Genomic DNA, 26,911 nt, shown 5'->3' with positions numbered 1-26,911 from the left:
GAGCAGAGAGACCCCGGGAGAGCACGCCGCGAAGAGGTGGAGCTGGAGCGGGAGCGGAGCGCGCGGCTGGAGAGCGGGAGGAAGTGGTCCCGGCCATCCGCGCAGTCGAGCGGCGGCGAGCAGCTGGGCCCGAAGGGTCGGGTGCTGAGCGGAGGCCGGGGGGCCTGGGGTCACGGTCCCGCGTCCCCGCAACTGCCGTCGCCCAGGAGCGGCAGCTGTGCCCGGGCTCCCGGTGGCGGCGGGGGGAGGAGGAGGAGCTGCAGCTGGACGGTGGCAGCTGGAGGAGGAGCCGCGCGGCTGTCCCGTGTGCCCGGGAGGGGGCCGCGCTGTCCTGGCTGAGCCGCGCTGGGATGACCCGCTGACCGAGGCCATGCAGCCTTGACGGGGCGCTCCGGCGCACGGGGACCAGCCGCGGGGCGCGCCCTTTCGGGAAGGGGCAGCGGGCCTTCGTAACAAGACTTTAACCGCCGACTCTAACCCAGCTGGGAGCAAAGCCTTTTACCATGGAACCCGTGACCAAGTGGAGCCCCAAGCAAGTGGTGGACTGGACTAGAGGTGAGTGGGTCTGTTGGGGGGGGGGACGGTGTGTCCAGCCCAGGGATGGGGCGGGCGGGGAGCTGGGGTAGGGGGGTGCTCAGCCGCTCCTTCAGGCGAGACGCGTTGAAAGCGCAGCGCGGTGACAATGCAAACTTCGGAGCGGCTTGTGCACCCCTAACTCTTGTGCCTGCTTTTGGGGGTGCGGGTTGTGGCAGTTGAGGGGAGCCCCACCATGAAGCCGTGGAGTGGGGATGGCCTCTCTATGGAGAGTGAGGGTTGGGGGTGCGGATCTGGGGACTCGCGGGGGAGGGCTCTGCGGGACCGGGGGCGCCTTCCCTGCCTGGGTGCGGTGCCCGGCTCCTAGGCTGCGGGTCCCGGAGCTGAGAGGCACAAGGAGCCTTTGTGTGGGTGGCTCCCCTCGGACCTCGTAAATGCCGCCTGCCCAGAGTAGTTCGCAGGCATGACGGGGCGGTTGGACAGGTAAAGGGAGACTCCGGCTGCTCGCAGAGTCTCTGTTTTTGTTGGAGGAGGCGAGAGGGCGGCACGAGAGCCAACATTGAGGCGTTCGCGCCGGCGAGAAGCCTTGAGCCAGACTCCCCGGACTCGGGACTTGCTCGGGAAGGTGCCAGTACCCCCCGTGGCGCTGCAGTTTTTAGGCCACATTTAGACCTTGGGAAGAAGAGATCTGTTTAGAATAACTGTCCTGAATTGTACAGTACTTGGGATGAGGAAAAGCAGTGGGGTGGGGCGGTAATAGGTGATTGAGCAGGGATAGAAGCTCTCACTCCGAGTGGTCTGGCTTGCTTTTTATGTCTCCCAAGATCTCCGGGGAAGAGTGATAGAGCTTCCTCAAGCCTCTTTGTACTCTTTCAAAGAAAGGAGGCTCACAAAAACGACCACTGTTTTCATGGGTTCTTCACCCCCTCCCAACTGATCATCTCTTTGTTTGAAGTTACTATTTTTTTTCTTTCTTCTATCTGCTCTTCCAGGTGAGGAATGGTGTCCTTTCTCAATAATAATAACTAGAATTGTATAGCGCTTTACAGTTTGCTAAGAACTCTCTCTCTGTTATTGCCTTTGGTCATCACAGTAAGCCTGTGAGGTAGGTAATACTGGTAAGATCAGGTCATCTTTCCAACTGTCACACCCATGGCTGGGGCGTAACGGAAACTGGTCATCTCTACATCTCATTTCTCATGCCTGCGTAGTACACACAGACCACGTGGAATGGGATGTTCTAGATATATGGGACATTATGGGATGTGTCAGTGGGGAATGCCTGATCATTTCCATTGGGAGCAGGAAAGGGATATACTGCTGAGAAGAGCTTTGTCCAGGGACCAAAATTTCCTGGATTCTTATTTAAAATGAGGGTGAAAACAACACAAACTTGTATGTTGGTGACTAGGTTTGCCCAGGTAAAGGGTAAATAGCATTTCCAGTGCCTGGCACAAAACATTTGTTTAAAAGCTATAAGTTCCCAGACCCTGTTTTGCAATGGGGTATGTTTCCCTGTTCAGGATACCACCAGATTCCCCAACTAGTGACTTGCCAAGACTGAGTTGGTTGATCATTTTACCTATGTGTCTGTCATAGAAGCAACTCAAGAAGTGGATGATTTTCAGCAGGTTTTGACCCCTGGAGCTGTTCTGTCCAGTAGGGTAGCTACTAGTCACATGTGGCTCTTAAGCCCTTGAGTTGGGCTTGTCAGAATTGTGATACACACGTATGAAGACTTAGTGCAAAAAAAAAGAATGTATATTGTCTCAGTTTTTCATATTTACTACATGTTGAGGTGACTATTTTGCATATATTGGGTTAAATAAAATTTATGGTTAAAACTAACTTCATCTGTTTATTTTTTATTTTTTTATTTTTTTAAAGATTTTATTTATTTATTTGACAGAGATAGAGACAGCCAGTGAGAGAGGGAACACAAGCAGGGGGAGTGGGAGAGGAAGAAGCAGGCTCCTAGCGGAGGAGCCTGATGTGGGGCTCGATCCCAGAACGCTGGGATCACGCCCTGAGCCGAAGGCAGACGCTTAACCGCTGTGCCACCCAGGCGCCCCTCATCTGTTTATTTTTATCTTCTTAATTGTGGCTCCTAAAAAGTGGGAAATTACACACAAGTCACATTTGTGGCATGCAGTATATTTCTGTTGGAGCTCTAGGGCTCCAGAGTCAAGAAGGGGTTACAATTTATCACTCTCTGGTTTTCCTGAGCCCCTGCCAGCCTACTTGATAATGTACAACTAGAAAAACGGTAACAGGCACACAGGAAGATTATGGAGTGAGATCTTCACACCCTCAAGATTGCTGTCTTTTTCTTTTTTCTCTTTTTTTTTTTTTGGTCCCTCTTGGGATTGTGAGAGGAGAAGTATAAATTCACATCCTGTTTGTTTGTTTAGCATCTAAAAGGAAGAGCAGATTCAAAGGTTTTTGGTATCCAATTGCCTTGATGTTATGACTTGAGATTACTTTCATCTAGGAAAAGTTTCCTACTGACGTGAAAGAGCCGTTAGGAGTGGTTCAATATCTTGGTATCCGGAGCACTGGACACTGATTAGGTTACATACCTGTGGTTAGCATGTGGCAACTTGATACACAAGGATCCTTAAGTACAGCCTCATAGAATGACCTGGATACTTTCTATGTTAGAACCTAGAAAAGATAACAGGAGCAAATGTGGCAGACTCTTAGACAAGAGGCTACATTCTCCCAAATTGCATGACACATTACTTGAATATTTCTCATAGTAATGATGTGAAAGTATTGACTTTTCAATCAACTGTTGACTTATGCAAACTTGTTTGCTTATACGACTATTTTTAGTTGTCTTTGCTAACCTCTCTGCACAACCCCCACTTTATAAATACATCCTCCTGATAAGAAGTTCCTCATGTAGACTTTGCCACTCTTGGTGTTGCATGAGTATGGTATGGTGATTGTGAGCACCGTAGAAAGCTTTGGATTTAAAACTGTCTATACCTGACCACAGTTTACAGCTTGCTCTCTCTCGTGTTGATGTTAGGAGGCAGGTGCATGCATTAGGAAAAAGGGTCTGTGTCTACAGAATGAATGAATTCATATGGATTTTATTATTATTTTATTCTTATTATAATTTTTGTTTGTATGAATCTTCAATATACTGTCACCGATCTCATCATGATATTAGGAGATCCTCACTAAATCTTAGCAGTATGTCAGGCTCAGGTCTCTGCATGGTATGAGTATTCACTCATATAATGTGCATAACCACCTTTTGAGGTAGGAACTGGTATCTCCATTTTGTAGTTCCATTCTGAGCACAGAAAGGTCCAGTACCCTGATCAGGGTCACATAGTGGGGAAGGGACAGCAACATTTGAGCCCGGGTACTTTGGCTTTACTCCATCTTCTGGGAGGTTCTCACTCTTAGAGGACTCTCAGAATCTTCACCACATTGATGAGCAGACCTTCAGGATTCCCATGATGTGAGTCATTAATATCCTGTTAGTGGAGGAGAGTTGTCTGGTATATGTGTGTCTTATCCTACCTATTTGGTAGGATTATTTGTAAATCAAATTAGTTCATAGTTCATAGCACCCTGCCTTTAAATAATTCTAGAGGCTTTTGCAAAGCAAATATTTTACAATGTCTATCAGATGAGAGTAGGGTCAGGTGCCCATAACTGAAAATCCAATTTACGGGAGTTTAACCAAATGGGACTGTTGATTTTCTCTTGTAAAAGAAGTCTGGAGGTAGGGAATTCAGAAGTAGCTGGGGACTTCATGGTGCCGTCCGGGGCCCAGGCTCCTTCTGCCGTCCTTCTGCCGTCCTGTTCAGCCCTTCTTAGCACGTGGTGCAGCAAGTGGCGTTCATCTTCATACTTAATGCTGCAGTGCAAGATGGCTGTTTCACCTCCAGGGTCCTGTCTTTATTCCAGGTAGGAGGAAGGAGACCCAGAGAAGGCAAAAGACTGGTGGTAGCCAGGTCTTCTCTTAGAAGCTCCATCAAGTGACTTGGCTTGCCAAGAGCTGTCACGTAGCCTCATGCTGCAAGGGAGGCTAGTCACTCTATTTTTTTTTTTTTTTAATTGAGTCCATTGTGGCCCTGAAAAAAATTGGAGTTTGTTCAGTGAGGAAGAAGGGGGTGGAGAATGGATATTGGTAAGCAGCCAATAGTGTCTGACACATATAATTTACATGTACTGGTCTTTATAGGTTAGTTCTCAAAGTAGGATGCATGTCATAATTTCCCACTAACATCAAGCCCGTGGGTCCACCCTGTTTTAAGAAATGGCATTTTGTTTTCATTCCCGTTCAGCTTTCTCAGATCAAAACTATAAGTTATACGAAGTCTTGGTCTCTAAGTTTGGTTTAAATATTAGAAGTTGCATTGTAAGATGCAGCTACCCAAGTTGTGTTTCTGTTGTCAGACCACTGGGCAGGGTCTTTGACAAGGAGGAAGGACCACTGATTTGTCCTGCAAGCGCCATTGGTCGTTGATTGGCCTGGAATGGGCAGGCTCTCAATAGGTGTGTTGTTGAGTGAGCACATCTCTAATACCCAGCTTTAGTGGCAGAACAGAGGTCTCTCTGGCCAGCTTCTTGCTCCTAGCATGGGTGCCATTTCCCCATCACAAACCAAGAGTAAAGGGGTTTCTTGCTTAAGGTGTGAGCCTGTGGGATTCAGGGCATTTATTTGCTCATTCTCTGTAATCTGGCCACAGGCACTGCTCTTCCCTGTAATGTCTGTTAGTATGGGGCACGTCAGGTCAGCAGTCTTAAAGTGCCTCACTTGGTCCCGGAGGGGCTGGAATGTCAATGTTATCTGTAGAGATCTGGTAAATTGTAGGTGAACTCCAGTGTTAGACTTTTACACCGGTCCTGCTGCTGTCCATACAGAGGCCGGTTCTTCCCACAGTCCTGATTCCAGTTAGGTTATACTTTCCCCTTTAGCCTCTGTGGTCAGTGAAAAAGGGAGGTCTTTTTCTTTCGACAGTTGTACATCTCCCTTGTAGGTCAGAAACTCTTCTCTTTATTCCACTCTCTTCCTGGTTCTAGTGTATTTCCTGGGCTCTAGCCATTGAGTTACCTTAATCATAATAATAGAAAAACAGTTATGGAAGCATTTCTTATGTGTCAGCCACTGTGCTAACTGCTTTATTTTGACTCATATAATTCTCGGAAAACCCAATGAGGTGTACAAACCGTTATTAACCCATATTAAAGATGAAGAAACCAAAGCAGAGAGAAAGGGAGAGAGAGAGAACTTGTTCAGGGTCCCATATTCCTAAGTGGTGGAGCTCGTAAACACCCTCCCCTCCCCCATGACTTCATCAATTCCATGGTCTGTGCCAGGACAGTGGAGCTCCATGGTGAGAGTGGGCTCTGCAGTCAAACTTGGGGAGCTGTATCCCCATTCTCCTGGATTGTGTGGTCTTATGTAAGTTCTCAATAAATTACTGCTCCTTGTTTTTATTGCTTCCTCTCTTTTATTCTGTAGCTCCAGGTCACACATTTTCCTCTCTGAACTGTCTGGTCTGTCATAAGGCTGACTCCTCCATTCAGGGCCACCACTCAGTACCCAGGAGATTTCCCTGCCATTTGACAACCCCTCAGAGGACCCACGGCAGGACTTGGCGGCTGATCAGGAAGATTCTTGGTTAGCTGAGTGATAGATGTCTCTTGCCAATATCATGAGCCTTCTTTGGGTAAATAAATCCAAACCATATTATCTCAGCCTTTTTTTTTTTTTTTCGTAGTAACTGGACTTCCAGTGGACACAGCGTTAGGGCCAGCTCATGCAGTCACATGTTGGCTGCTGTCTGGCACCTGGTCCATGACCAGCAGTCCACATCACCTGGGAGTTTGTTAGAGACGCAGAAGCTCAGGCCTGCTGAATCAGAATCTGCATTTTCACAAGGTGCCCTGGTGAATCGTGTGCTCATTACAGTTTGAGAAGCATTGCTCTCACGCATACCTGCAAACCCATTTTTATACCTTGCTGGTAGGTTCTGCGGTCTGATCTGACATGGGCTCAATCTATTTTATTTAAGCCCTTAAATGATGGCACTTAATTTGAGGATGCTTGACTTGGCCACTAATTAAAGCAGAAAGGCAATCTTAGGGTGTGTGCTTACATTTTATAAGCACACCTAGCAACAGCATCAGGTAATTCTCTGCACTAAATGAGACATTCCCCTGAGTTTTCTTACATATGTTTTGGGACTTGAAGAGTTCTCCTAACAACCTTTTTTTGGTGTTTTGTTTTGTTTTTTAAAAAGGTGGTAAGAAGGAAGCTGTGGGGTGGTCAGTGGGCATGGTGGTTGAAGTCTGTTGTCCAGATCGTCAGGTGGACATGGGAGGATGAGGTGGGCGTCTGTGACTGACTGCACAGGGTTTACCATGATGAGCAGATTTTGCGGCAAGATTTCTCTGTTGGTGGAAAATGACACAATGTTATTTCGGTAATGGGCGGAGCAGTTCTCAAAATTGAAAAGTGTGTGCTGTGCCAAGGCCAGGTGTCTCGGTTCCGTCTCCATAGAGATTGGGAGTGACCTCTTCGTGTTCACGAAGCCTCCCCCGTGAGCCTCCCTTTCGTGTTCACACCATTGCATGGAGCTGCAGGGGCCTCTCTGTCTTACATTCTTATGTCGCTGCCTCCAGTTCTGACCATTCCTAGCCTGTTGGGTTCTAGCTCTGCGACATTCGTGTTCTCACCTTGATTTCCCATTTACTCTCCTTTCGTGGTATTCCTAGAGTTTTCACCCCAAGCTTAGCCATTATGTAAGCTTCTAATAAATAAAGTGAGTTTTATTTACATGAGCTCTGCAGAGCTCTTCCATGTTTGTTCCTTTGTGAGTTTTCACAAGCCCTAGAGATGTGCGGTGAAGGCATCTCTGTTGTAGATGAGGAAATTTTGGCTTTTGGATGTTAAATGAATTGGCCAAGGTCAAAGGCCAAGAATTGGGACCAGACTCCACAGGCTTCTGTTCTCTCCGTCTGTCCACTCCAGACCTGGTTCCTCCTCTGGCCAAGGTGGGTGTTTTTTGTTTTCTCCTAATCAGCAATGTGGGAGGGGCCAGCTGCAAAGAACTTCTGACTTCTGTGTTTCCTGATTATCCCCTTAGGATTTATACTCATGGGACATAGGCCTTTTCTGTCTTTTTTCTTTCTTTTTTCAATTATACAGCCTAAGCAGGATCCTATGTATTTTAAACCTGACCCTTTAGCATTCGAGACACTTACTGCTAGTTATTTATTTTATTGTGGTTTGTTGATTGTGTTGTATTGTTTCAGAATGCAGCTCAGTAATGGAATACATCATTTTTTTGACACTCCTAATCTAATTTTTGAGTGTCATACTGTAGTTTTTTGTCTATGATGCAATTAGTATTTCTATTTGGTAGAATTATACACACAGACACACACACACACATACATAAACGCATTTCCTGCTTGCCTTTGATTATTCACAGTGACTTCATTTTAAATGCTTTAAAAAAAAGATTTTATTTATTGATTTGTCAGAGAGACAGGGAGAGAGAGCGAGCACAAGCAGGGGGAGTGACAGGCAGAGGGAGAAACAGGCTTCCCACTGATCAAGGAGCCGGATGTAGGATTTAATCCCAGGCAGATGCTTAACCAGCTGAGCCACCCAGGTGTCCCTCATTTTAAATGCTTTGAGAGAGAAGGTCAAGCAGCTGCAGTGAACAATATATAGGCTTTGGAATAAAATAAAACTGGGTTCACGTTCTGTGTTTAACACTAACTGGTTTGAAAGGTTGGGTAAGTAACTTAGAGTGTTGAAGCCTTCCTTAGTTTTCTCATCTGTAAAATGGGACTGATAATAACAGATACACAGGGTTTTAGTTACGATTAAAAAAAGAGGCAGTATAGGGAGTGTACAGCATATAAATGTTCATATGCTTATTAATGATTAAATCGTAATAACTCCAAGTTAATATGTAGTATAATTGGATTTTATTTTTGTTTGAATATTTAACACTGTTGTGGCTGATAGTCATCTTTCACACGTTTACTAATAACTTTATAACAGTTCCATCCTTCCTTTTATTGGTATATAGGTGGTATGTTAAATCACCTCCATTTTCTGTTTTTACCTCATGTTTCCTTGGACGCTTTTCCTTCACTTCCTTTGAGGACCTTAGATGAAGGTGGTATCATAGGACAGTTGTGCAGTAGCTTTCTTGGAAAAAGCTTAGGAGCAAGCGTTTAGGAGGAAGACTTAACGTTGATGACAGTTCCACCCCAAAAAGAGTTTCTTCATTCATTCAACAAATAATTACTTAGGACCTACTAAGTTCCACGTACTCTTCTAAGTGCTGAAAATCCAGCTCTGTTCCAGGTACAGGCATCCAGCTGGGTCCCTGCTTTAATACGGGGGTGACAAACAACAATAACAACAGCCACAACAAGGTAGACCAACAACCAGTGCTAAGGCCCTGAGGTGCAAATGAATTTGGAGTGTTTGAAGAAAGGAAGTATGGTGGCTCCTGAAGAGCTGGGGTGGTGGTGGTGGTGGGGAAGGGGGGTGGTGGGTAGAGATGGGGTGAGAGAGGTACACATGGGCCAGAGGGTCTTAGAAATCTTGGTCAGGTGTTTGTGGTTTTTTTCTGGTTGCTGTGGAAAGCAGGGGAGTGACAAATTTGATTTGGATTCTGGGGCAGAAGTGAATTTAGGGAGGCCAGCTGGCATGCATTCGTCTTTTGGACTAAGGTTTCGGTGACTCCAGCATTTGAGAAGCCAAGTTCTAGATAGATTTGGTTCATTGATCGATCATTTTGGAATTATACTTGAAATTGTGCTGTGTGTATATCTGTTGTGTTTTTTTTTTTTTTTTTTTTTTTTCCCTTACTAGGGTTAGGAGAGCTCCCACCCTCCCCTCATTCTGATTACTCTCTTGTCATTTAAATAGAGAGTGCAGTCTGTCTTTTTGCATTCACATGCTTTGTTCCCGGCATTGTTCTTTCCTGGCACATTTGCTGGGAGCTACAGTTTCTGAAGCTGTTTATTCATCTATGAATAGGGGTTTTGTGAAAGTGGACATAGCCTAGTTTGTTTTCTTTGACATCAAATGGCTGATTGAACAGTTTTTAACCTGGGATCAGAGGGGCAAATGCAGTTGTGTTTATTAGAGCAAAACAGTTCCTTAGAATGCAGATCAGTAGGTTGTAAAAGCTAGAAAGCTTTCTGTAGGAACACTTAACAAGTGTTTGAATCAAAGGAACCCATAGATAGATCTGATTTAAAATATTTTTGCTCCATTGAAAGACTATCCTGCTTGTGCTTTAGAAAAGAGGGCCACCATGCTTTTGCTTGACTAAATGGTGTATTGAGGAATTTTCAGCATATTAGAGTTGAACACATTTTTTTTTTAAAAGATTTTATTTATTTATTCGACAGAGATAGAGACAGCCAGTGAGAGAGGGAACACAAGCAGGGGGAGTGGGAGAGGAAGAAGCAGGCTCATAGCGGAGGAGCCTGATGTGGGGCTCGATCCCAGAACTCTGGGATCACGCCCTGAGCCGAAGGCAGACGCTTAACCGCTGTGCCACCCAGGCGCCCCTGAACACATTTTTTAATTTAACACTTAATGCATTACTTATCAACAGGGGAGAGTGGGAGAGAAATGAGGGTAGGTAGGCTTATAGGAGAATAACCTGGAAGCTTACTACACACACCTATTCTCCCTTCCCCCCCAAGAAGAAAATCTGTCAGCCCTTTTAGAGGAGAAACCCCTACTTGTTATCTGTCAGAAAAGGCGGTGATTATGATAATCTGAATCATGCTTTCCTGAGGAAAACCTTTTAGTGAAAGGAAACATTCTATTTCCTATTTTCAGAGATTTGTGGCAGAGGGGAAATTCAGTGCTTTTGGATTTAGTAGTGTGTGTGTGTGTTTCCAACTTGAATCCGTGTTAATTGAATAGTCTTTCATGTTCCCAGGGTAATTTTATATTACAGTGTTTTAAAGAGAGTCAAGTCAAACTACCTGGAATATGATCTTTGAGATAGAAAAACTAGCTTCCTATGTAGAGTGGACCAGACTTCATATGATACCTGTTGAAGCTGTGAGTACCTTCTTAACATGGCTTCCAGCTAGAACCACACACAGATAACATGGCTGTGAGTAGTGACTGTCTTCGCTAAAGGCAAAATTGTTAGTAATAATATGGAAAAAACCCACAAATACTCCTTGTTAGGAACATGTCTAGAGACATGTAGCATGAAGTGGTTTGGTTATAAGTACCCCTGAGCCAAGTTGGAGAATCTTACAGAATGCTGATCGGTCAAGAAAGACCCATTTTGGATGTGGGGGGATTCTTCATTCTTATCTGGTACCCTCTAGTCTGCACACGCAATGAGCACCTATAAATACCTGAATATTGGACCTGACTCCTGACATTTTTAAGCTGAGATTTTCTTGAGACCTTTTCCCATCCCATACATGTGGCACCCTCCCACCCCCAAACGTCTCCTCATTGTTGTTTTTGAACTTATTTTCAGCATCAGCATTAGCTGATGAGTAATTACTCTACCCCAAACTCACAGAATCAGATGCCCTGGGGGTGCGCCCCAGGAAGCTGCAATGTATCAAGTCCTTCAGGAGGTTCTGGTGCTGGCTAAAATTTGAAGACCATTGGTTTATACCATTCATGTAGAGCATTAAAAAATCAGTGATTTAGGGCAGACTAGCCCCCATAATTCCTGTCTACAGCTGGTTTTTAACTAATACGTAATGATCACTTAGGAAGGAGAGTTTCTCCAGTAGGAACGGTTGTTACGTGTTTGAACAGGTGAGTTAACGTACTTCTGTCCGTGAGGGTCCTTCCACAGAGTGGGCTGGAAGGGTCAAAGCTGTTATCTCTGTGGGCTCCTAGCCAGCGGCTCCACCCCAGGCCCAGGGGATCTTTTGTGGTGTACCTCTGAGTGCTCAGCCCCAGGAGAACACAGAAGAAGAGGAATGTTTCATGGTCCGAAGGGGCTTGTTAAGGTTTCGGGTGGAATTTCCAGACCTTGCTCTAATAGAGGAGCAGAATGTAACACTCCCCTCCCCCATTCTGTTTTGAGATTGGGTGGATCGTTGTTGTCTCTCACCTAGCACTCAAGTTTTGGCTTTGAACTGGGCAGGCAGATGCAAAGAGAAGTGAGGGAAAGAAAAAGCAGAGAAGAGAATTCCTCAGAGCAGCAAATATGTTGCAGCTCAAGGTGAAAAGCTCTTTTGTCTGAGTACCTGGGCACTGAGTGATGCAGGTGGAGTTTGGGGAGCCCCTCACCCCCCTGCAGTTGTCCAAGGCCGAGAGAGTCCAAAATATAAAATTTTCTACAGAAATGAACTTGAAGACCAGGATTGGCACTGGCACTTGGAACAAGAGTTGCAAACTCAGAGGCCTTGGGGGGCCAGGCAGGCAGTGTCAGAAATCGAAATGTAGGAGTATGTGAGTCAGTAAGAAGTGGCGAAGAGTGTGGCAAACCCAAAGACACATTTGTTGGCTCAGTTCCTGCAGTTTCCAGATCTTCTGAGTTTTGTTGTTTTTTGTTGTTGTTTTCACAATGAAGCTGGAAATCTGGCATGGTACGTGACATTTCCCAGTTTTTAGAAAACCGTTTACAGTTTTTTTGGCATCGGACAAACAAAATATGTCTGTAGGCCAGTTTGTAATTCCCTCTGTGGACAGCCATGGTCAGGTGTTAATTGCCCAAGTGAGAAGCATACCTATGAGATGTGAAAACAATGAGCTGTACAGTAATTCATCAATTACTTAGCAAATCTGTTTGTTACCTATAATTTCATTTTGCTATTTAATGAGTTCCATCGTTCTTAACATTGCAGTATGTAATTCCATGCAGGTATTCTTAGGTCAAAAATACCAATACTTTAATGGACATAGCAGACCATTAGGTAGTTACTCTTCAGTGAGAAAACAGGAATTTGGCTCCTCTTGATTGAGTTTACTTTGCCATAGGCTGTGTGGGGTTGGCCCCGGACAGGAACTGTTTCTGTTGGTACAGAAAGATGTCATTCATACATAAATTCATTCCTTTGTACAGAAAGATTTTAAAGTAAGGTATATGTTGCACATTTTTGTGCTAGTTTGTGGCGTCCTGTTTGATTTAGTAAGTTAACAATTGACTTAAGGTCTATTTCATGGTGCTTTGAATTGGAAAACAAAACAAAAACAAGAAAAATACTAGCATTCGTATTTACAGTGGGATAGTACTCACTCCAAAAGGCAATCTACAAACATCTCAACAATAATTACGGGATATTTTAACCTTTTGGTTTGCCTTGTAAGTAAATAGTCCATATATATGTATATTAACACATATATAATATAAATATACAAACCACACACACACATATATACACACACACATATACACACACACACTCACACATATATATATACACACACACACATATATATTCCTAATAGATAATCTTTTGTTAAATGTTCATTACGTTTTTATTTCAACCAGTAATTTCCCTTTAAAGGCATAAAAAAATCTATCTATCTATCTATCTATCTATCTATCTATCTATCTATCTATCTCCTTTTTCATACCAGTTAATCTGCTTCATGGTAGGGACAAAAAGATGAGTCAGTTATAAATGAAGCCTGTTGTCAAGAAGCTTGTGGCTTAGTAAGAAGGCAGCAGTTAGCAGGTGGCATTGAGATTCTGTATGTGCTAGGCCCTTGCTAGGACGTTATGTGACTTAATCTCGTTTAGTCCTCAGAATGCTTATTTGACAGGGGCACTTTTCATTGTCTTCATTTTAGAGTTAAAGAAACCAGGCCCTGACCTCCCTGAGGTTGTGTAATAAGTAAATGGGATTTGAATCAAGACACATTTGATTCCAGAACCTGACCTGTCACCTAGCTGCTCTTTGGTAGGTACTGACATTAAGTTGGCCAGTAATAAGTTTTGAGGGCAAAGGAAAAACATTTATGTTTTTAATGGTATGATTTGAATTGACCTACATAAATTTAACTTGTAATTTTACCACCTAATAAAAAAAATTCCAGAGAAAACTTTATGTTTCTTTTCTTTATTATTACTGTGTTTTTTTAGAGAATGTGTGCAGGCGCAGGTGCATGGGGGTGGGGGGAGAGGCACGGAGGGGAAGAGAGAGAATCTTAAGCTGGCTCCATGCCCGGCACAGAGCCCAACGCAGGGCTTGATCTTAGTGACCCTGAGATCATGACCTGAGCCGAAATCAAGAGGCAGTCACGTAACTGACTGAGCCACCCAGGCTCCCGTTTCGTTTCTTTTTAAAAAATTTTTGATTGGGCTGTTGTAAATGGGGAAAGATGGATTTTCAAATATATTTAATAGGGATGATGTAACCTTTGGATGGTTACTTAATGATTTTAGGTTCTAGTTTTCTTTTAAGTTCCAATTCTGAGATTGTGTGAATACACATTAGAAAAAGACTGGAAGGAAATACATTACAGTGCCAGCATGGGTTATCTCTGGATGATAGAATTAAGGATGGCTTTTATTCTCTTGTTGTACCAATGAAGAGAAAGGATTTTTCTCTTTTATTCAGAGCCATGGCTACTTTCTGCTTGGCCTCTTGTCTTCAGGATGCTTGCGAGTCAGAAAAAGTGCAAAGAGTAACATGGGAAAGAATGTTGGATGCATTTTCTTGTCTTTTCAGGATCTTGAGCCCCAAGTTTTGGCTGCCTTAGCAGGTCTCTGCTACCTTCAAACAGCTAGCCTGTCTTTTTTAGTGTTTTTTGTCTTGTCTAGGCTGTTTTTTCCGGCACAGCCAGGTATGTCCAGCCTTGTTGCATGACTGCACTCAGATTTTAGTGGGTAATAAGCGTCACTAAGTATGGACCGAATGGTTCGTGGTCCTAACTGCCAGAGACAGTCTGCTAACCTTGGAGGTTGGGGAGCCGCGTGTGTAGAAGGCAGCCCTGCATGTCTTTTGCTGGTGGTCTGTGAACCACAGTTTGAGAGCCACTGACCTTTAGGAACTTTGTTCTTCATTCACTGGGGAAATAATAGAAGGGTTTGAATGGAGGCGTGTTGCCGCTAGAACTGTGGGAAGTGGGGAGGATTCTGAGGAGGAGTGATTGGGGGTTAAGAGACTGAGTAGGGGCATTTGGGGTCCACAGTAAGAGCTGAGGAGGCCTGAGCTAGGCCAGAAGCCTTGGGAACAAAAGCAGGGAAAAGAATGGTGAGAGAGGTACTGCCCGAGAGTGGACTGGGAGCCCCAGCAGGGTCTGATGTGTGAGTGGTAGAAGGGGTTCTCATGTCCAGGTTTTGTGGCTCATTGACTTCATGTGGCAGCACCAGTAATTTGTGTTGAATTCTGGGAGGAGCTGTTTTGCAGGCTCAAGGGTGAACTGACCTTATGGATACCAACCTCAAAAGGTCTTCCCATTTATAGAAGATACATCTTGCATGATGTACCAATGTCTTGCATGATTCAAACGCTTAAGAAAACACAGTGCCCTCTCTTATTATAGCACTATGATTGTCTCATGTTTTAATGAGGTGTAAATATCATGCAGCTTGGCACATGAAACGTGTTAAAATAGGATAGTGTTAGCTAAAATTTAGGTCCTCGTAGTTGAGTGTGAAATGATGCAATATACATGAATATGACACCTAGAATTATTTCTGTACAGCACATTAGAGGGTATGGGATGCAAAATAAAATGGAGATTAGAGTCCTATAGGACAGCATGTAAATGGAGATGTAAAATCAGAGCTGATAAATGCAGAATTCATCCTGGAGTCCTCCCTGAAGTTTTGTCCAGTGCTTAGTGAGATAAACAGTTTCGGTTAACAATTGCCGTGTGGGTGGGTGAACTCGTTTCTTGAGATGAGTGCCTCCTTTGGGCTGCCAAAGCAAGTGAGTGAGTGGAAGGACCAACTTGGAGAGAGACAACGGTGTGTAGGGGTCTTCAAAGGACTGGCATCAAAGGGGCGGGGTGACAGGTCCTCCTGCAGCAGGTATGATGTGGCCTGTTTTCTTATTCATCGTTGGCCCAACCAACCCTTAGAGGTAGGCGTGATTTCTTCTGTGATATCCCTCAGGTAAAGTTAATAGGTTCTCTACTTAATAGGATCAGCTATAAAATCATAAATTATTTATCTTAGAACATCTTTCCCAGTGTTCTGAATGGCTAACATTTCTATTAAAACTTGCTAATTTCCCATCTATGATTTTTATATTAGTACTGACTCCATTTACCTGGTATTCTGAAATGAAGCCACGTGTCTTTCACATTCATTTTAGTTCTAGAAGCGAAGTTTTTGATGAAATACTATGCCACTAGGCCATATCAGGAGAAATAGAACTCTAACTCTTTGCCTTTAACTAACTCTTAGTCTGTTAACTATAGTTCCCTGTTAACTGGTGCTTCCACAAAGTCTGGTGAGGGTTCATAGTCACCATGCATTCATTCAGTAAATATTTACTGAATGCCTGCATTGTGCCAGGCAGTGTTCCAGCAGCCGAGGATACAACAGTGAATAAAATTGATGATAGTTCCTGTCTTCCTGGAGCTGCTATTCTAGTGGAGGTAGATGAAATATAGGTAAAATTTGGTATAGCCTGTGGGGAAGGGATGCATAGGTGGTGCAGGAAGGGAGTGGGGATGCAATTTTAACTATGGCGACCAAGGAAGGATTTCAGTGAGCAGTGAGGCCAACAGGTGGAGGGATGTTTTAGCAGAGGGAACAGCAGGTGCAAATGCCCTGAGACAGGAGAGAGTGCCTGACATGTTGGGTAAGCAAGGTGCCTAGTGTGGCTGGAACAGAGTGAGTGAAGGGAAGAGCAGCAGGGGGTGAGATCAGAGATTGAGACTGGAGACTGGATGGTGCAGCGCCTTAGAGGTCATTATACATATATGGCTTTAATTTGGTGTTTGGGGAGCCATTGGAAGATTTTGAGACAAGGAGTGCTATCAGATTTACATTTTAAGGTTACAGTGGTTGCTGCATTGAGAAGACTGCAGTGAGCAAGAGTAGAATCAGGGAGTAGTCAGGATGCTAGGACAGCAATCATGTGAAAAATGACACTTGCACCCCGTGGTAGCTGTGGCCACCGTGAGAGGTAGCCATGTTCTGGGTGTTCTAAAAGGCCAATAGCATTTATTGGGAGATTAGAGATTAGTATGAGAGGTTACCCATCAAGTGTTTGGGCTGGGGAGGGGGGTTGGGAGGAGATGATTAAGGGAATAGTCAGATTTTAAAATTGCAGTGTATGTTAGTTCACCAAGTGAAGCGGGTGGTCAGATGGATGTGTCTGGGTTAATGGGGCAGATCGGGACTGGTTTGAGACCGGATGGGTCACCAAGTGAGTGAGCAAAAGAAGACAAATGAAGAGAAAAGGAAACCTGGGGAATCCAGTCTTCAGAAATCTGGAAGATGAGTAACCAGGAAAATTGCTGTGAAACTGCTGCCTATAGCCGAAGGAAAGCTAGAAGAGGATGGTCCTGGGGGCCAGTGCAGAAAGTATGCACAGAAGGAAGGAGTGGTCAACTGGGCCAAATATCACTGTTGGGTGGATAAGGGGAGGACACAGAACTGACCAGCATATTGAGCTATGTGGAGGACTGGACAAATTAGTTTCAGTGGGTTGATGGCAGCGTAAGTCTGAGTAAATCCAAGAGCAAGTGGGAGAAGAGGAATTGATGTCTTGTGAGACCGCCCCATGTTAAAGCATCTTCCTGAATGAATACAGCACCAGTTTATTCTCAGTATGACTGAGAACACTGAATGCATATTATTTTAATTCTTTAAAATATGTACCCACGCTTTGAAATAGATAACTGTTTGGTAAGTAGCTATTTGATCAATTCCTGTTATGCCAACTGGGTAACAGTACACTGTAGATGATGCAATCTCTTATTTTCATACTAACAAAGCCATTCATTTAGTGAATGTGTACTGTGGCTTCCATAGAGAAGTTATTCAGGAGCAATTCTCTCTGCCCCATTTTTTCCCACATTTTTTGGAAATGAAAATTTGGAAATTGAGTAAATGGCTCTCTACCTGACTTCTGTGATATTCCACAGTTAACCCATTTAGGTAGGAAATATTTGTTATAGGTGGATCTAAAACCTTGGGAGAATTCCTTGTTGCTGATGATTTACCTTCATATATGGCAAAATTTATCTGAAGTACTCAGAATGCCATAAAATAATATATAAGTAGTGTCATTTACAGCCTGTACATGGAGGCCATTTGTTAGCAGGAACATTAGTGCAAATAGAAAAACCAGTCAACTTTACATAGAAGTCATCAAATATTTATTGGGTACTTGTCATATGTAATGTCTCCTCTAGGTGCAATGAACAAGTCGGGGTCCTTGGTGTCTTTGGCACCCTCTGTTGAATAGAACACACAGGTCCATAGGCATTTAAGCTACAGGATGTCCTAAGAGTGCAGAGGAGGAATATTTCACTCACATTTGAATGGGCGATGCATGAATGAATGGCTTCTTAGAGGAAGCCATTTTCAAATTGAGACCTGTAGTATGAGCAAGACGTAAGCTGGCCTAGATTAGGGAGGGGAAGGAAAATATTTGGCAGAGAACTAAAAGGCAATAGAGAGCCAAGCATTTAAGTACTAGCTACTGAAAGACCTTGATTGTGCTAGATCTATCAGGAGGTAGAGTGGAGAGAAATGAGGCTGGAGAGGTGGTGTTTGGGGAGCAGGGCAGATCACCAGGGCCCTGTTTATGCCTATGAGTAAGTGGAACCCAGTGAAGAAATTCATATCTTTGAGTGGCTTTCGTTTCTGGAGGAAGTGTGTATGCCTGTATACATACGTAATATATACACATATGTATGCTTATATATATATATATATATATATATAAAACTATACATATATATATATATATAACTATACATATGTGTATTTATATTTTTTAAGGCTCCTGTATGTTACTTGATTCGTGACTTTGTTAGGAAGGCACTTACTTGATTGACTGTTATGGAACATAGCATGATACTGGGTTTATGACCCAGACTGAACTAGGCGCTCTACTGTAGGGGGAGCCCCTGAATCTCAAGAAGTATCAGTTAAAGGCTCTGTGTGAAAATTTTCTTTCTTCGTGGGTATTTATTTCCTTTGATCTGTGAAATGTGAAACTGATCGGACTTTTAGCACAAGGAAGCAGAAAAACTCTTCATTAAAACGAGAAGACACTGCTAAAAACACCGATTTAAGTTAAAAAAGCTGAAGTCTGGTGGTGGGAGAGAAGAAGGAAGGCAGTGAGGAATAGAGCCTGCGGGTTGGGTGGGGCAGGCGGGGGCACAGAGGAAGTAGTGCTTGGGGGAGTGTGGCCTGGAGGTCACACCTTGAGCTGTGGGTGTTATGTGTGTTATCACCTCCAATCTGCTGCCCATGGCTGATTAATGATTAATGATTGTTCCTAGCTCAGCATATAATGTAGTCTTTATGTGTTCAGCCTTCACTGGAGTCGGGTGAGCCAAAGCATAGCATAGCATTTGTAGGAATTTATTATCCAGAAGCCAAAGGTTAGGAAAGCTCCCCTTCCCCCACCCCAGAAGGATGTTCCAGCATTAAGATACACTGTTCTTCCGCCCTTTCCACTTTTAGCTTGGTGCAGTTTATACCGAAATCTTGAAAATATATGCTCTGGACATTTCAGACCCAGGCCCGGATGGATCACACTTGCTCTACCAGATCCAGAAGCCACCACGTGGGTGTTCATCTCTGAGGTCCTGAACTCTGGAAGAGCATACAGATTGTACTTAAAACTAATGGGGCTTGATTATGGTTGGATGAAAAAAAGCAAAGTAAGGACCCACCTCTGAAGGGTGTGGCTGCCCTTTCTCTTGCTTTGCATTGTTTCCCAGATTGTTGTGGGTGGTTGACATTGCCACATCATTCCCAGGGTTAAACATATACTCAGTTCTGGGAAAGCTTCCATCCTCAGCAGTCCGCAATTATAATTCAGTGGAATGTGGTTTTAAAAATAATTTAACAAGGTAAAATTTTAGTTCTTAATAGTTACCATTTAAAAAACCAGTCAGTTTTTTTTGCTTCCATTCCCCTCTCCTCCGCACAATGATTTCTGAATATGTGATGCCTTGGAGGACATCTGTATCTATTACTTAATTTAAAATCCTTCTCTGTATATTTTAGCAACCTGGAATTCTGTTTCATAACTTCTTTTTTTTTTTTTTTTAAAGATTTTATTTATTTATTCAACAGAGATAGAGACAGCCAGCGAGAGAGGGAACACAAGCAGGGGCAGTGAGAGAGGAAGAAGCAGGCTCATAGCAGAAGAGCCTGATGTGGGGCTCGATCCCATAACGCCGGGATCACGCCCTGAGCCGAAGGCAGACGCTTAACCGCTGTGCCACCCAGGCGCCCCTATAACTTCTTTTTTGCATCAGTGGCCATGTTTCCCATCCTGAGGTTTTTTTTTTTTTTTCTTCTTCATCGGTTTTTTTTTTTAAGCCCTAGAATGCATATTACAAAAATATTTTATTAAGGTAGCATGCATATTGGTACCTTTTTCCTATTTCTGATTTTAAAATTAATCTTATCTTGAGTTAATGTAGTGTTTCAACTCTGCCACAGACATTCCATCTCCTAAAATCATGTTCTAATGAATGAAGGAGAAAAGGAACATTTCCTAAGACTAATAACAAAAGGAAAAAAGTATAAATGCTTATAAGCAATCTTAGGAATTCAGGGTGAAATCTAAGAATCCAAGATAATCTATTTTATTAAATGCAGTTGTAGTAGATTTCCTGGGAAGTGTTCAGTGCAGTGAAATCAGTCTTTTATAATGACTTGTCATCAGAAGATCTGAAAACAACTTTGTGGGGTAAGGTAGGTAATTATCATCCTTGGTGATAACTATATATTATTATAAAAACATTTTAAGACTGTTGTTTCTTATAAAAGCAGACTGCATACTGTAGATCTTTTTATTGTAATTGTTGGTTTTGTTTGCTTTTTCTGTAAAAAGTTATAATGAAAGTGACCTGTTGTTGCAATGAGCTGTAAGGAATGGAGTTGCCTTTTTGTTTGTTTGTTTTGCATTTTTGTTTTTATTTGGTTTGGTTTGGTTCCATGCAGTTAGCATTCTTTTTCTCTTTCAAGAAGATCATTTTCATCTTAAAGCCAAATGATAGGATGAACATTTACACTTGTGATGGTCAGGGATGGTGTCTGTTTATCTTCTCAAGTTAGGGCCTGACAATAATGGTCTTTGGTAAACACTTGACAGGGAGGAAGGTAGAACTTGAAAGTCTAACAAAGTTGGAATCTGGCGCTGGATGGAATGTGTCTGCTTTGGGTGAAGGTAGGAGCACATGCCTGCAGTTAATTGCCCTGCAATAGAGGAGCAATTGTTCCACTTTTAAAGATTTAGCCTGGAGAGAGAATGTATTCATGCAGCCATTCATAGTCTCCTCCTTCCTCTTTCTCTTTCCCTCTCTCTTTCCCTCTCTCTCTCTCTGTTATGGTTGTACAAATTCATGTGTTTGTGTGTGAGCCATTCCTCATTCTAAAACATTTGTGACTGTTTTCAGTATTGCATAGTGATCTTAACCAGGGGCTGACTTCAAGTTTGGAGCCGTTATCACTACATGTGTGATGTTGGCTAAGTTATTCACGTTGTAGTCAACTAGCTTATTTCCACATTTGGGGTCATGCTGTTCCTAAACTTTCAGGGTTTATGTTGAGGGAGAAGGGAGATCATGCAGGTGAAGCACTTACTACAGTAAGTGGTAAAATAAACTGTATGGCCAATAGTAAGCGCTTAATAAAAGGCTAGCTGTTGTTTTGTTGCGTGGACTACGCGCAGGGATATCCTGGGTCAGAATTTCACATTTCTCAACAGAATAGTTGGATGTTAAACACAGACACCCTGCCTTTTGCAAGTGGTCAGTTACACCTCCGTGAGAAGGAAGGCAAAAAGAAGATTGAATCACCTATTCTTTGGGGGAGACTATTGATATAAAATGGCATCGAGAAGAGGAGATGCCAGTTACACCTCTTGACCTTTAAGATGTGGGTGATTTCTTAAATCTCTCCCCCTGGTTATTCCCCTAACCGATTGTTCCGAGAGTTGACAGCTGCGAGCAGTGATCTGTACAGTCATGAAGAGTCAGAGGGAAGGCTGTCACCAGAGGCCACCCCCTGAAGTTTTTGTTTCTTTTGGTCTCACAATTAATATCCACAACTTACTACATATGCTGCTTTGGTCGGGCTTTTGATAACCGGTGGGGTGACAGCAGCCCTAGGGTGTGTCCTTGGTATAGTTTGTATTCCACTGAGTAATAGTCTTCTGTCATCATCTGGCCCAACAGCCCCAGTGGAAGGCACTCCGTCTCACCAAGCCCAATTAAGAAAACCAGCCAGGTTTCTTCTTGGGAGCCAAGAAGTTATTTCGTAAGCACTGTGGGAATAGCTATGGGGATGGTGATTTATTTCTGTCCTTTAGTTACGAGAGTTGCTTCCCTCAACTTCAGAATCATAGAAAGTCACACACTTCTCGAAGGACTTTTAGGTTACATGTGCACAGGGAGAGAGAAGGATCCCCGCAGGTCTCTAAGAGGCACCTGTGCAGGTCGTCACCTGGAGTGACGTGCAGCAGGCTGTCAGTGGGCTTAGGAGCAGGACTCAGACCTGATGTTAATTTCGGAGGCTTGGGGTGTTCAGTACAAGGCTGAAAAGTTGACCTGATTTGCTTATAAATAGAGCCAGTAGACTTTTTGTAAGGCATCTTTGAGGCGAGGGAAAAGGCGTTTTTTGTATTTAATCCTCGTGTACCTGCTTCTGAAACAGGGTTTCAGCAGTGATTAATGTAGGAAAGTTGTCTTAAAACTAGATAAATCTGGGAGCTCCTGGGTGGCTCTGTCAGTTAAGCGTCTGCCTTCTGCTCAGGTCATGATCCCGGGGTCCTGGGATCCAGCCCCGGTCACCAGGCTCCCTGCTCAGCGGGGGAGTCTGCTTCTCCCTCTGCCTTTGCTCCTCCCTGCCCTGCTTGTACACTCTCTCTCTCTGCCTCTCAAATAAATAAAATCTTAAAAAAAAAAAAACCAACTAGATAAATCTGTATTAGCCAAAGACATCCCTTTCCTGCTTGAGAAACTGGCACATAATTTCTTCTGGATTAGTTTTCCACTTCATTGTATTTGTTTGATTGTGTTTACATATTACTTTAAAAAATATATTAGTAAAGGTATCTGTACCACTCCCCGCCCTCCCATTACACAGCTTTAGGTTCCGTGTAGGGAGATGCAGTCCACTACTCATGGATTAATGCAGATCGTATTTTAGAGGTATCGATTTTCAAACTTGTATGCTGAACTTAAAAGATGAAAAAAAAAATCCACAGAAAACCCTGTAAAGAGAGATTTAAAATATGTGCTGATCGACAGCACTGTTTTCGGTGGAACTGACACTTTTGCTCTCTAGGAAAGCAGGGGTGGCGAGCCAAGCTGAGAATCCCCTCCAGAGGCCTGGAGCCATCAGGCCAGGTGAGCCCATATGTAGGTCTGTGTGGCTAATCTCCCATCTGTTTACAAGCCGTAAAGACCCAGGGTTTGCTCTCCCTTTTCCTTTGCCGCTTCAGTTTGCAACAGTTGTCTTTGCCTCAAATTCATAGCAATTTATTTTTATTTTCAAATTTTTATTCATTTTATTTGGGGGAAGGGATAGGGGAAAATCCTGTTAGGTTCAAGATCAAGGAGACCAGAAGGCTCCCTCGTAGTGAAGAAATAAGAGGGGTTAAGCAGTACCAAGATGGTAACCCTGTTTCGGTTTGTGAACCGGAAGATGGCCTGTTTATTGGGAAGAGTGGGCTCTTTCTTGACTTCTGCTGGGCATCTAACAAGGCAGGGAGTTTTTCTTTGGACTGTGGCTCCAGCACTCTGATTTCTATGCATTTTCTCCATCACTAACTGGAATATTGAGGGATGGTGATAACCACATACATGGTCTTTTGAGCGAATAAATTGATTCATGTCCCAGTTACAGAGCAGGTGGCCCAGAAAGTTACACAACTGAGATGCAGCGGCAGGGCCCGGACCAGAATCGAGTTCTCCATGCTTCCAGCCCAGAATGTTTCTGATCACACTGTTCTCCCAACTTTCCCTGCATCACAACCCTGGCTCACAGACCTGTACGTTTACAGCCTTGTAGTGCCCCCCCCCTTGCCAGCAGCAGTGGGGGACATTACAATCCTTTTCCTCTCTGCCTTGCTGCCCAGGTCAGTAAGCCTGTATTCATCACCTGTGATACGCTAGACTCCGGGTCAGCTTTGGGGATCCAGTGATGCAGAGTGTCCAGTCTTGCAGTGCTAATTAGTGTCAGCACTAATTATTACACAACGTGGTCTGGTACTTTTAGTAATGGATATGGGTACAGGTCTGGGAGCTGTCCAGAGGAGCATAGAATGCAGTGTGTGTGGTGTGTGTGTGTGTGTGTGTGTGTGTGTGTGTGTCTGTGTGTGTGTGTGTAGTTTAGGGGCCAGTTGTTTGAGATTGGTTTTAAGGAATAAAGAGGAGTTTGCCAGCCAGAAGGAGAGTGGGAGTGGGTCCTTCTAGGTGAAGAGCTTTAGAAAACTAAAAACTGTCCATTGGCAGTTCTGGAGGGTGGAGTTGGTAGTGAGCTCATGGCAGGTTGCGGAAGTCAAGAGGATGTACTCACATTGTTCACCTTCTCCAGGCTGTTTCAGAATGGGAAGAAGTGGTTGAAGGTTTTTCGGTAACTGTCTGTTTTCTTTTAAGCCAAAGAACATTCAATGTCTCTGATTACGATGGCTGGTATGACTGTGTGGGGACTGGCAGGTGCCTAGAGGCTCCTGACAATGGCTTAGGTGAATCAGGGAAGAAGGTTCAGGAATAATACTTTGCCTTAGTCTCAGAAATATAAAGGCAGCAGGTTCTGTGTGGAGCCTTCCTGCCCTTCCTCCAAGATGCCATTGGGGTGAAGGCGTGGATGCAGTTTTCAGCTTCTGGAACCAGACAGAACTGCCTTGCAGTTTTCACGGCCTTGGAGGAAGCAGATAACGGATGATCGGAAACAGCTGCTGCTAACGACGCAGGCAGCAATGCAGCCTCATGGAGCAGCTTGGGAAGCACAAGAATATTAATGCAAAGTCCTCTCCGATAAGACCTCTGGACGCTATGGAATGTGATTTGTTTTCATACGTTTACCCCTCCCCCCATTGTCCTTCTGTTGCCTGCAGATTTTATTTTGTTCGTCCAATGATACAGAAATACTTTCTTGTTAAAAAAAAAAATTAAACAATATAACTCAAGATAATTAGAAAAGACAGTCACTCTCTTGGCAAAACCCTCTCCTTTTCCAGAGTTGAGTGTGAGCCCCTCCAGAACACTTCCCAGATGTTTGCATTAATTTTTATACATATTCATAGATAATTATTTTCTTTTCTATAAATGGATTCATGGGTAGTTTGAATCTGATTCATATATATATATATTTTTTTACATTTAATACTCTCTTAAAGATCTTTCCGTGTCACTTTATTTAAATAAACCTCAAACATTTTAGAAGTAATTTTTATACAGTCAAACTTAATTCAAATCATGAGTAATTGAGGAATGGTTGCATGAAAATCTGGGTGCCTTTTAGGAGCAGGAGGGTATCATGGCCCACCCACATTGCTGTCGAACAGGGGATTCAGGATGTTTTATGGCAGGCTGGCTGGCACCTGGCAAAATATCTTGGGTCAGCCTGACAAGAGAGAACCGATCTCTTGCTATGAGAGTTTATTACCGTGTCACCAGTTCTACTTCAAACAGACATTTGGTCTTTTTTTTATGTCAGGATATTAAAATGAAAGGTGGCCTGATAGACCGAGATCTCTGAGACATATGGAGCACATGGAACTTGTATCTTCCTCCCCAGCTTGCTTTGTAATTTTGCAAAGTCTGTTTAAGAGAGGTTGGTCAATTTTTGACCCAAAGGGCAAGGTCACTTTGAATTTCAACACTGGGAAGTAGGACCTAGAATTGATAAGGGGAACCCTTTGGAAGGGGGATTGGGGTAGGTCATTGTTTTGATTCATTCATGTGTTGCTGACATCATGGGAAGCATTTGATGATAAACTCACCAAAATTGTATTGTATATTTGAGCTTGCCAAACCCCGACAGACCGGGGGCTTTTGTGACTGTTCCCCGAAGTACGGCAGCACCTGTCCCAGGAGCAGCAGTTGGTGCCGGAATGCTGTCAGTGTGACCTCAGTACATGTTGTTTAGACAAAGGGAGGAAGATGCCTTATTGGCTTGACAATTTGCCAGCCACCTGCTGTCATTCTTTTTCTTTAGTGCTCTGAAAGTGACCAGAACCTGGTAGTCAGGTCTCTTTTTAAAAAATAACAAAACAGGGGAGCCTGGGTGGTACAGCCAGTTGAGCAAATGACTCTTGGTTTCAGCTCAGGTCGTGATCTCAGGGTTGTGAGATCAAGCCCTGCATCAGGCTCTGTGCTCAGCATGGAGTCTGCCTGTGTTTTTCTCTCCTTTTTTTTGCGCTTCCCCCTTGCACTCTCTCTCTCTAAAGTAAATAAAATAAATCTTAAAAAAACCCATAGGCATGCATAAAATCTTAAAATCTAAGAAGATGATGTGATTATAAAGGACAAATGGCAGTTTGTGCCTATTTTCCTAATCTTCTCTATTCTTGAAGGCACCAGGTCTTTTATATTCTACATTGTCAGTTGCTGCCTTGAAGAGAGAAATTCTTGAGGGGAGATAGACTTTCTTGGTCACTTAGGTCTTTTATTGGTACTTGTTATCAAATACACGGTAGAAGGAAGGTGTGAGTCCATGTCATGGCTTTATAAAGATATCATAATCTCTAGATACGATGGCACATACCAGTTGGCTATTTTAATCTGGCTTTCAAGGAACCTGGGGTTTTGTGGGCCTCAGTGAGGTTAAGAACATCGTGTATCTTCGGTTGGATATGGAATTGCTAGTTAGAGCTCAGCAGTGTTACCTCTTTGACAGTGAACAAGGGACCTGCTCACATAGCAGTTAATATGGGTTCTTCAGGCACTAAGTGTACATTCTACCTTCATTCATTTATGAAGCATCAACTGGTTTGAGCTCAAAGAGAACAAATGAGGGGAAAAGCCTTGTTTCCATTCTTCTGTCCTGTTCCTGAGACTTGTCTGGGGAAGTCACTCTAGGATGTCGCCTGCTGTAGGGGGAAGCCCTGTGTGGAATTCTCACTCCAGTGCTTACCGGTGCTATGACCCTGAGCACTTAGCCATTCACAACCTGCTTCCCCATCTGCAAAATGGGGACACTGAAACATCTTCTGGTTATTGCGAGGATTAACGGGACACTGGGAATGGATGCCCAGCTCGTGTTACGGAACCACGGAA

At 43.6% G+C, this 26,911-nt stretch overlaps 1 protein-coding gene across 1 annotated transcript in view; it reads left to right on the top strand.

Moving 5' to 3' along the window:
- Positions 1-366: 366 nt before the first annotated feature.
- CNKSR3 (CNKSR family member 3) overlaps positions 367-26,911 on the top strand; it is an 84,504-nt gene continuing 57,959 nt past the window's right edge. The window contains exon 1 of the mRNA XM_040627977.1: positions 367-555. Coding sequence (XP_040483911.1) covers positions 504-555 — 52 coding nt within the window. The 5' untranslated portion in view covers positions 367-503. The remainder of the gene's footprint in view (positions 556-26,911) is intronic.

This window comes from Ursus maritimus, unplaced genomic scaffold, assembly GCF_017311325.1.
Source record: "Ursus maritimus isolate PB19 unplaced genomic scaffold, ASM1731132v1 scaffold_13, whole genome shotgun sequence".
NCBI lineage: Eukaryota > Metazoa > Chordata > Mammalia > Carnivora > Ursidae > Ursus > Ursus maritimus.
Note: the sequence above shows the minus strand (reverse complement) of the source record. Positions and strands in the feature narration are given on the sequence as shown.